The sequence below is a fragment of the Amblyomma mixtum genome, chromosome 1, assembly GCF_055824585.1.
Source record: "Amblyomma mixtum isolate Tamu chromosome 1, ASM5582458v1, whole genome shotgun sequence".
Classification (NCBI taxonomy): Eukaryota; Metazoa; Arthropoda; class Arachnida; order Ixodida; family Ixodidae; genus Amblyomma; species Amblyomma mixtum.
In genome coordinates this window covers 304,520,045-304,530,929 of record NC_143012.1, presented here as the reverse complement: position 1 = coordinate 304,530,929, position 10,885 = coordinate 304,520,045, and the positions used below count along the sequence as shown (strand labels likewise).

The window sequence follows — 10,885 nt, the reverse complement described above, 5'->3', positions numbered from 1 at the left end:
AGCGTTAACACAGGACTGAGTGAAAACATAACACAGGCGCTGACTGAGTATCATTTAGGGGCCTCTTTACAGAGCACTTTAATGATGGAATCTCTTTAATTTTAACTTTTTTTTTGCTTTACAGTGATCATAGGGCGCATCTGAACTTGCTGGCTCCAAAAGCTGGAGTATTTCAATGACTACTGTTACATTGTATGCTGCAAGATCTGAAATTTCTATGAACCTAAAATTGCTGCTATAGTAAACTTGTCAGTTCCACCAGCGTACCTGACATAATCAGACACCTAGTGAATGTGCCTCATTGCAGTTACGCTCTAAAAAAGCAGAAAGAGTGTTTCTCCTTTGCAAGGTTTTATTTCATTTGTGGTTGGCTGTGTTTGCATTACCGATGTTACAGATGTACACAACCTTCTTTGTTGCCCCAAAAGCTGTATGCAGGTCCTGAAAGCTTGCACTACCATGCTATAATTTAACAATACTTGCATTTTTGTTGCCTCTACTTTTCTCCTGCTTGTAAGCTAGTGGATTTGCTGTGCATTTCACCTGTGCACTGTACACTTTGGCACTAAGTTGATATCCAGGAGTGGAGGGGGGGGGGGGGGGGGGGGGGGACAAAAAAAGCAGTACCTCAGTCAAACCCACGCAATGGTGACCACTGTGTCATTTAATTGCAAAAGATGTCCTAGGGGAGTACAGCACTAGAGAAGTCGTAAGAGTCCCCATTTGTGCACTTTTACTTTCACCATGCCAGCTGATGCATTAGAAATAAATGGCTCTCGGCCAGCATGCTGTAGAAAGGGTTGAAATGGAGCAGCCAAACTAACTACTTGGCAAACATCTGTGTGGCATTCGATGGGCAGTAAGGAATGTACAATGACTTCACAAGCTAAATGTGGCTTCCTTGTCTCGTAGACAAGTCTGTGCTAAGACCGAGCACGTCAACTTTCCCATGAGGTGACCCCGCAGAGTGCAGCACTAGCATGCTGCAGCCAGTCAGAAAGTGCAGAGTGGTACCATGTACATGAAATAGCAGCCTGCGTGACAGGATCAGTTGGCTCACTTGAACTACAGCTTATACAAAGGCAGCGGTACCTTAATAAAACAAGCGGGTGCTCTAAGCTTATCAAGACATGTTTTGCACTGACCATTCCAGATGAATACTTCAGCTGCCTATTGCTTGATGTAGTCATCACTGGCAGGCTTTCTGATAACGTCTTATCGAGATTGGGCATGCATGAAAAAGTGTACAATACTGTTAGAAAGTCGAATAGCTGAGACCCACTGTTACCCATCATCATATTTTTTCTAGTTAGCAGTTGCATCTCATGTCTCTTAATGGTACTCTTGCAAACAACAGCACCATTGATGGGCAGGAACTTTACAAGGTGGTTGCCTGTAGCCAGTATGTAGCCTTGGGAGGGTCAGTTGCTCTTTGGCTGCATACTTCAGAGTATGCTGTTACACGAACTAATCTGCAGCCCAGAAGAGTCACCTCGACGGCAGCAATGTTTAGGGTAGTCTGCTTAATAACACCTTGCCCAACTCTCTGGCGGTACATAGCGAGAGGAATAATGCCCGGTTGAATATGCAGTTTTCACTACTGAAGAGGCACAACCTTCCATTGATTTGTTCTGTAAGGATTTTGTTGCACCAGCATTTTGCATGGGGCAGCATGTTAATGTGCCCATGTCACCACACTGAGAACTAAAGCACAGCTTGCTTGTTTCTAGATAGCCGGCGAGAAAAGCCACAAAACTTCTTACCCTAGCTGTTACACACAATACAGCTGTGGTTTGTGTGCAGGCCTGCTTCAATTCAAACTAGACACAGAGCGTGCACAAATACCACTACTCGTTATGCATAGCCAGTCTCTGCAGATGGGTGGCGTGAGTTGGCACCGTCCCCTGCTGCAGGTGATGCATTGTACATCTGCAGACTCAAGGCACTGGCCGGAAAGCGTAGAGACAGTGGGTGACATTGGTACTGTCTAACAGTTACGTCAGCAGTGCTGAGGAGAAATTTTCTATGTAAAACAAATTAGTGAGACCTTGTAACACTGTTATTAAGCCAGATCGCACAGTTCAGTGAAAGAAAACCACGAGTCTTTTTGTGCCACTTACTTGAACAAGAAAAAAAAAATGTGCAGACATCAATATCAAAACTACAACCAACCCAAGATGGTGGTTATTCCTAGCTCACGTGTGCGACCTTGCTCTCCTAAACCTTGAGGTTAGCGTATTTACATGTTCAAAGTCAAGTTGTTTCAGCATTCATTCTTTGGCTGCTCAAAAACTTGACTACACAAATCTGAACATCAGCTTGTGCCTACCAGTCAGCAACAGAACTTCATAATGGCACACAGGTTTTTAAGATAGCAGGTGGACTTGAAGAAAAAGTGTTAATATGACTAGGCCTTAGAATCTTCTTGAAGCTTCAAACATTGAATAACAATCTTTTTGTTTCCTTTTAAAAAGAAAACTTTTCTGTTCAAGCAAAATTTTTTTCTCCAATATTTAACATTAACAGAAAAACTTTTGTATTTGTTTGGAAAGAGCATTCTGAGAATTAAGTAATGATTGTATGGCAGTTACCACCATCTACTTGGAGCAATTTATAGTCCACACTATGGGTGCAAACAAAGGTAACATAGGCTTAAAAACAATGCGCAACAAAAGGTACATGAACAGACTACAGTGTCTTCGAACCTTGATGCTCCAAATGTACAGCACCAAAGAGTCACTACAGCACATTCCCAAAACCACATGGGCAACAGAGGCCTATCACAATCTATGATTGCTACTGTAAAATTTTATAGACACCCCTATTTCAAAATGCAGCAAAAAGCAGCTAAACTTAAACAGTGATGGCTCATAACTAGCATGCCGGAGGATTAACACTCAAGGAGGTGTCTTTGAATGCAATCCTTCATTTGCAGCGTTCTTCACATAATTCAGCTTAAGCTGGTGAATTGTGTGACCCTTCAAGAAAGGCAGAAAAAAGGGGCATCTATAGAGGCAAAAACGCCTAGCTTCCCAGAGGCAGTTGTACCAATCCCAGTACAATCTGGACTGCACAAGTTGCCAAAAACTAGTCATTGTTTTGCCAATATCACAGCATGCTAAAGCTGCGCTTCAATTGCACAAAATAGTCCTGGCATGACAAACCTAGCTGGCTGGCGATTGACTGCTGAGATAGTAGATAATTACACCACTGCTGCAGCCCTGTTCGAAGGGATGGCCGGCAAGCCCTTGTGCATGTACGCTTCTCAGTGCAAGTACAGCATATGTTGATCAAAGCGCCCGCAAGCTAGAAGCCTTTTACACAATGACCAAAAGGAGACTGGAGAGCAACACCAGCTAGCAGCACGTCGGTTGAAGCTGCCGTCTGCCATAGGATTCACTTTTTCATAGCCACCTTCACTGCTGCTAGGAGATCTAGTTCCTGCGGTGGCAAATGTGTAGAGGTATGCATGGTCGAGTGCCAGGAGCAAAAGGAATGGTGGGAAGAGAGAAGGATGGCCATTTGAAAAAGTCGCTGTAGCTGCGGTCAGCTAGGCAGTTTCGGCCGTGGTCGTTGTTGGCGCACGCAATTTTTCACTGCACTGTGTCACTGTCTCTGTGACAGCAGAGATCACTGTGGACGCAGAAAGGGCAGCATTTTGCACAACCTCATGGCAAAGGTCAGCATAAAGTAGCAGAGGTTCCGCGCCGTCTGTGATCTTGTCATCAGCAGTCGCCACACAAACGTGACCAGGAGCAAGTTCAGAAAAAGGTGCATGATGTAGAGCCTGTGAGAGATAAGAGAGAGATTGTGCTTTCAACCACAGTCCGCAAAACACTGCGAGGCTCAGAGAAGTGTCGCATGGCACCAAAGCACTATTAACCTCTGCAGCAACTTTGCAAATTGTTTGCATATTATAGGCAGCTCGACTTAACATTTGTGCTTCTTATAGCTTTCTACTTGGCTGTTCATTTGCTTGCCAAGCTGTACTATTGCAACATGAAAGCACTTTTACAATGGAGAGAATCTGATTTGTACAAATGTTCAAAAACAATGAAACAGATATAATATCTTGCGCTTCTGTGCTACTTTTTTGCTATTTCTAGCATGTAAGACATGACGGCACGCTTACGGTACCCATAACAGAGCTATGTTTAAATATCTCATCGACCTTCTCATTGAAATCTACTTTTACACTGAGCACTGACCAACCTAAGAAATGTGCACCACTAGCCTATCAACCAATTTGCTTTGAATCATGATGAAATCATGTTAAAGATTGTTTCAAATGTCAGTATTCCTCATGTGAATGTAAAGCTGTCACGAAAAGGAAAAAGAGCACATAACAGTACAATTACATCATGTGCAATCAAGCATCTGAATGTATTTTTGAAGGCATCAAGATTTCAAAGTTAGGAATGAGCAGACAAACTGCAGCACTCAGTTCCCAGCCAGATGATGCTCAGTGGGTAGCTTCACAATGAAAAAATCGTTTATGTGCACCTTTTGCATACAGAACTGATACTCCTAACTGTCTCACAGGATGGCAACGTGCAGATGAATTCAGCTGTAATAATCTATTTGCGAGTAATCAAGGCTGAAATAACGAGTTCCTCCAAGAAAGCTGTTACACACACCCGCACACATTTCAGTTGCATAGATAGCACCATGTGTATCATGGGTTTGTTATTGTTGTACTTGCATGTGAAGATATTATAAATTCTTTTCTTTTCCATTACAGCTTGGTATAGTGAAGAAAAACAAATGATGCAATACTTAACTGATCATTTATTCTAATGCATTCCTGAATAAATATACTTAAAGGGACACTGAGGAGAAATTGAAGTTGGCTTGTATCGACAGAATACCAGCTCCTGATTACAAAAACGCCACTCATACTGACAACAAAGCTCTTGCAACGTAGAAAAGTGCAAGAACCAAATACAGGTATCGCCACCACAGGCCAAACTCGCAAGTACAAGCGTGGTGACGTCATAGGTCAAAACAGTGTTGCTAGAACCAATGGTTCTACCAACACTAGGACACGAGAAGCCACGAATCACTGAGGCGCAGCCAATGCATGCGCAAATCTCCTTGACGTCGCCAGATGGCGCCACGTACCCGGCAGCTACGCGCGCGCCTGCAGCATCGGGATCAATCAGCGCCTGCTCACTGGCGGTAGGCGGCCTCCCGGTACTCCGCTAACCGTAACAAGGTGCACGGTATGCTAAAGGTGTCTATTTGCGAGAACTTTGTTGATGACTTCGAGAATGGGATCCATCGTAACGCTGGCACAACACCCGTGCAAACGTAAACGAAACGACGGTAGCGACGGCCGCAATAGCCGATAGATGGCTTCAACGTGCGGCCGGCGGAAGCTTTCTTTTCGGCTGCTGCTAGGCCGCACTGCTGGCCGCCAGAAATCACGGAGTCTGCGTTACATCATGTGCACGTCATGTTTCACGTCACTTAGTCCTGTGTCATCATAAGATAGTCCTAAGTTTGAATCAGAGCGGCGGGAAAAACTTTCTCAACTTCGAATCCAAATTTCTTAGAAATAAATGCATCCTTCGCTGCCGGCCAAGTGGAAACAAAGCCATGAAATGCTGAACTATCGCATTTTGCTTTAAAAAAACATTAATAAAGCTCTCCTCACTGTCCCTTTAAATCTTTAATCAGTAATGTACAAAAAAAAAGTTTCAGTTACCTAGTCCTATATATCTACATCAAATTTCCTTTTAACTTGTGTCTTTGTCTGCCTGCATATGTCTTAACTAGCACAAAAATATGTTAGCTGTCATAGCAAAATGCAATAAATGAAAAGAGCTCTCATTTCTGCACACATTTGAAAACAAGCGTTTTGAGTAAACACAGAGTTGCTTTTGTTTCCTTGTGGTTTCAGTACAAGGTTTATGGTGCAGGGTTTAAATTTCAGGCACTCTGATACACGGGTTTTAACGAAGATTTATTTTATTATTCAAAATGATGGCCATGCATGTCAATGGTTTGTTCGAATATTGAGCCGAGTCAAACATTCAGAGATATTTATTTCTTAAAACTCTGTCTGGGTGAACAGAGAGGCTGGCTGAATATTAATGCATTTTCATTTTAGCAAAATTCATTAATGCTACATTTATGTTAAAAATTCATGTGCGTAAATTAAAACTTCCCAAACAATGAGACATGCTTTGTGCGCGTGCAGCTACTCACCATTTCATGTGTTTACGTGCCTCGGGGAGCTTCGACACTTCAGCCTTAAAGAGGTATTTTCGAATTCCCAAAATGTATTGCTCCCAGTACAAATACCATTCAATGTTTCGCACATCAAAGTTGAACAACTGCAATAAAAAGTAATACATCATCGCATTTAATTACATCATTACATTAAATGTAATGTAAATATTACATTAAATGTAATATTAATTACATTAATACATCATTACAGTTACAGGACAGGTTGTAAGAGCATACTAAAATGCAGTAATGAATATATCATGTGCACCTGAGCACTGTTGTAAGCACTTAAGAAGTAATCATTGCATGAACAGCACACATATCCATGCAATTAGCTCAAGTGTGGGCTAATTGTTTTTTCTTTCTGCCTTTGTAATTCTTGATCAACAAAATGACTTTATAGGCATTTAGTTAACTTTAGGATGTGTGGTAGGCTTTTGCAAATGTCTGTTTATTCTTAAAAAGGTTTCTTTAACCGAGAAATTATTATTAAAGGGTCAGTCTACTGAATTTTATCGACCATATTTTCTTTGCGGCAACCGATAGCTTTTTACTCAAATTACCGTTTAGCCAGCTGTGGTGCCAAGGAGTGCGGTAGAACATTTTAAAATAGAATTTATTAATGTGGGAACACATCTGTATGAGATGGTAGTCTCATCTGGCAACCATCTGGATTTCCGCCACGCGGCGACAAACATGGCGGCGCCCGTCGAAGCCGGACCTCTCGATTCGGACTGAATTCTCGTTGTTGCTGCCTTTTTCAGTGCGTTCACTGGCCATAAATGAGGCGCCTGTCTTTCGCTTCGTCTCATCTCGCCTATAAGAAAACATATAAGAGATACATTTGCTTTATTTTAATAATTAGAGTGACGATTCTGCCGCTCCTAGGCTTAAGTGGAGAGTCGGTTTGTTTACAGCAATGGTTCCCGTCCTGACGACCAGATGGCGCCACTATAGGCTGAGTTTATTTTTGCGTCTCTGCTAGCATACGCTGAACTAAAGGTGGGAATGTGCCTGCGTTTTGCGTACGTGTAACTATAAATATTCATGTGATTTACAGAAAAAAGCGAGCGGTACGCCTTCTACAGTTTACTAGAACAAAACGTGCGTTTCTCTGACATTGGGGCATACAAATAGTACGTAGTATATTCACTTATGCTTCTACAAAAAAAGACTACCACTTTCTTGAACAAAATGAACGTTTGGGGTCGCCACCATGCATTTTTACGCGACTTTTAACGCCGAAATAAAATATAAATTCCTGCCTAAACCGGGCACAGATCCCTCGTTATTGATGTTATAGGGTGCCAACTACCAGAATATGCCATTATTTATACACTCATCTCGGTGAGTAGACTGATACACTCATCTCGGTGAGTAGACTGACCCTTTAAGGCCCGTAAGAAATGACTTAATTGAGATATGTTAGTTTGTGGTATATTTCCTTCCAGGCCAGATATTTGAAATATAAATGCATATTCGAAATCACCACTTTGTGATATACCTGCATGCTAAGTTTTAGCAAGATATGTTGACAAATAAAGGATATTTTAAGATCCTCATCCCCCCTCAAGCAGACAAGAATTAAAGAGCAACAAGATGGCGCAAAGTAGGAGAAAAAAACGACAGGACAGGCGCTAAATATGTTAGCTGCCATAGCAAAGCATAGCGCCTCTCCTGTCGTTTTTTCTCCTACTTTGTGCCGTCTTGTTGTGCTTTAATTCTTGCCACCACCTATGAACCAACATGCCCTGGAGAGTGTTTTGCTGAAGTCCCCCTCAAGCTCCTACGGTGGCTCAGTAGTTATGGTGCTCGGCTGCTGACCCAAAAGACATGGGTTCGATCCTGGCCACAGCGGCGGTCACGTTTCGATGCAGGTGAAATGCTAGATGCCTGTGCACTGTGCGATGAAGAACCCCAGGTGGTCGCAATTTCCGAAGCCCTTCACTACGGCACCCCTCATAGCCTGAGTCACTTTGTTTGGGACGGCAAACCCCATAAACCAAACCACGTTTCATCAAACATGTATAAAACTGGAGCTATAAAATAAGCTATAAAAAGCGTATAAAACTGGAGCTATAGCCAACAAGTACATAAAGTGTATACCCCATCTCACCACTTCCTTGAAGCACTGTAGAAGCTACAAAAACTCCCAAACCAATAATACATTTCTTCGCACCTTGTTTTCTGCTTGTCGTCTGTTCACGCCATTTGCAGACATAGCTCATTTGCAGAAACACCGCCATTGGAAAAGGGGATGTAAGGGGGATGTACAGTACATTGCAGCAATCAGAAGCTGGGATCAGGGGCGCAGAAGCCAGAATGGTAAGGTACGGCAGAGAGAGGCCAAGTGGATCAGTCATGTGTCACAGCTTCTGTACATGACAAGCCCAATAAGATTCTGTGTGAAAGCGACAGCGGATGCCAATTTTGCAAAAGCCAGAGCACTACTGTATGTATGTAGTTATGTGCATGCTGAAGTCTAGGTAGTCACAGGTCATTTCAAGTGAAACTTGTGACAAGTTGTGTTATAATAATGCCTAAACAGTAGGTTAAAATATTTATTAAACAATGTGTTCTTTTGCTTTTGTTTACTGGAAATATGGAAGAAACTTGAGAACTATTTTTTAATGTTACCGCTCTTCAGTGAAAAAATATGTTGAAAACTAACACCAAACTGCATTAAAATTTATTTCCTTTGCACACATAGAAACGTATGAATGGCTCTGTAAAAGCCACATGTATATTATGATTGCACAATTAAAGAGGAGACTTTTATACTGGCACTATATCCTGCAGTGCAAGAATATATAGTCCCTGCACTCTTCATAGCTATGGCAGCTTGAAAGTAAATATTGAGATGAAGTATAGCGCTTCGTTATTTCAGTGATTCTATCCAAACATTCCACCTAAAATAATCAGAGATTTGTTTTCTTTTTGCATGAAGAATGATGTGACTATGTATAGATGATGAAATTTCAATATTATTAAGAGACTGGCCATACATTTAGTGGTGACAGACAATGCATGTTACAAAGGTACCTGTTTATCTGTTGCAGAGAGATCATCCACAAGCGAAACCACGTTGTTTGATCGGAACAGCCAGCTGTGTGTTGTGAAATACTGCACAACATCAATGCCCTTACGAACCTTGTAGTAAAGAGGTATGAATCTGCAATGCGGAAAAGTAAGAAAAGCAAAGCATGTTACGCTATTACCTTGCGGCCAGCTGTCTTTGAAACCAGTTACATCCAAGACCATTCAGTAAAAGGAAATTTAAAATTCCATCAATATATTTGAGTGTGCATACTGCACAGATAGCTCATATGAATGGTAAGGTCAAGTAATTAAAGTTCCTAAAAACTGTTTTCTTAAAACAATTCTTTATTAACTTGATTTCTCCCATTTTGAATTTTCACATCTTTGAATGGGTCCATTTACCCAAAACCTGTTCATGTTCTAGACTAGTGTGGCACAGGCGTTATAAACATGAATTGAAGAAGGGTGAATTTTCTTCATTGAAGTAAACAAAGAAGCTTCCATCACAGTAACATGGTAACTGAAAGACATGCGTTTCTGCTCTGTGTGAAGCATTTGGTGGGCTTGTATCAAAGGTGTTCAGCAGTGAACTCCAGTGGACCAGGTGGCATGATACTGACCTAGGCTTTCGACCTATTAACTGCAAGGCCAGGTCTCCCATGAACGCGGGCACATAGTGCAAGCAGTACAGACTGATGTTGTGCCACAGTGCGCTGTTGGTCAGAGCAACCTTCGGGAAACGAAGCACATGGGGCAGTGGATGTCGCACAATGAGTTCCTGCGTTGTCGTGGTCACTTCCGCCCATGTCTGCTGCTGCAGGGTTCCACTTGTACAATGGTAGACCCTCACATGCTCTGGCCTGCAAAGAGACATACCTCACTCACCAAATCAGCACAAGAACAACAATCTGGGCAAGATGGTGGAAGTTTCATTCTGATGGATAAGCAGCGCACAAACAACAAAGCAAAAGAAGACAGATGACACAGTGAACCACCATACGACACACTGCTGTGTCGTCAATTTTGTGTTCTTTCGTCTTTGTTGTTCATATGCTGATCACCTGCCAGCACCAAATGGCAGCAAACTTGCAGCTTTGCTCACTACTCCATCTGGTGAGAGTTAATGCACTTTTTTTAGTAAAGCACTGTATTTACTTGCTTAATTCGCGCACTTTTTTTCCCTTAAATTAAGGCTTCAGAATGGGCCCGGGTCCGCAAACTGCACGGAGATTTCGCAAAAACGTCCTAAAAACCTCTACAAAGGTCACAACGTGCAATTTATACAGTGCATAGCCGCGTATAATCTAATGCCGCAACTCGTGCCCCTCGCTAGCCAAAAAAAAAGGTAACTCAAAATGATAGCTTCTATTCGTATACCGCCTCCCGCGCCCACTCCACACCCACGTTATGTAGCTCCCCGCGTGATGGCATTACTCAAAGCAATAAACACGGAACGATACAACCGCAAAGCCAGCAGTTAGAGGCAAATGGAGATACAATTAGGTGATAAAACGGGGCACTGAGCCCTCGCATGCGGCCTCGCTGAGAAGTGGAAAACAGAACAGCCAACGGTTCGCCAGTTTTGGATTATGGGGCAACGAACGCTCCGGAG

General features: G+C 42.5%; 1 protein-coding gene across 4 annotated transcripts in view; it reads right to left on the bottom strand.

Annotated features, from left to right (window-relative positions):
• Positions 1–332: 332 nt before the first annotated feature.
• The window catches only part of LOC149372270 (fatty acyl-CoA reductase 1-like), an 89,702-nt gene continuing 79,149 nt past the window's right edge, over positions 333–10,885 (bottom strand). For all 4 annotated transcript variants that reach the window (XM_089566696.1, XM_089566699.1, XM_089566697.1 and 1 more), the window contains exons 10-13: positions 9,894–10,133; positions 9,277–9,406; positions 6,211–6,338; positions 333–3,787 (exon numbers count right to left, since the gene is read on the bottom strand). In XM_089566696.1, coding sequence (XP_089422822.1) covers positions 3,631–3,787; positions 6,211–6,338; positions 9,277–9,406; positions 9,894–10,133 — 655 coding nt within the window. In that variant the 3' untranslated portion in view covers positions 333–3,630. The remainder of the gene's footprint in view (positions 3,788–6,210; positions 6,339–9,276; positions 9,407–9,893; positions 10,134–10,885) is intronic.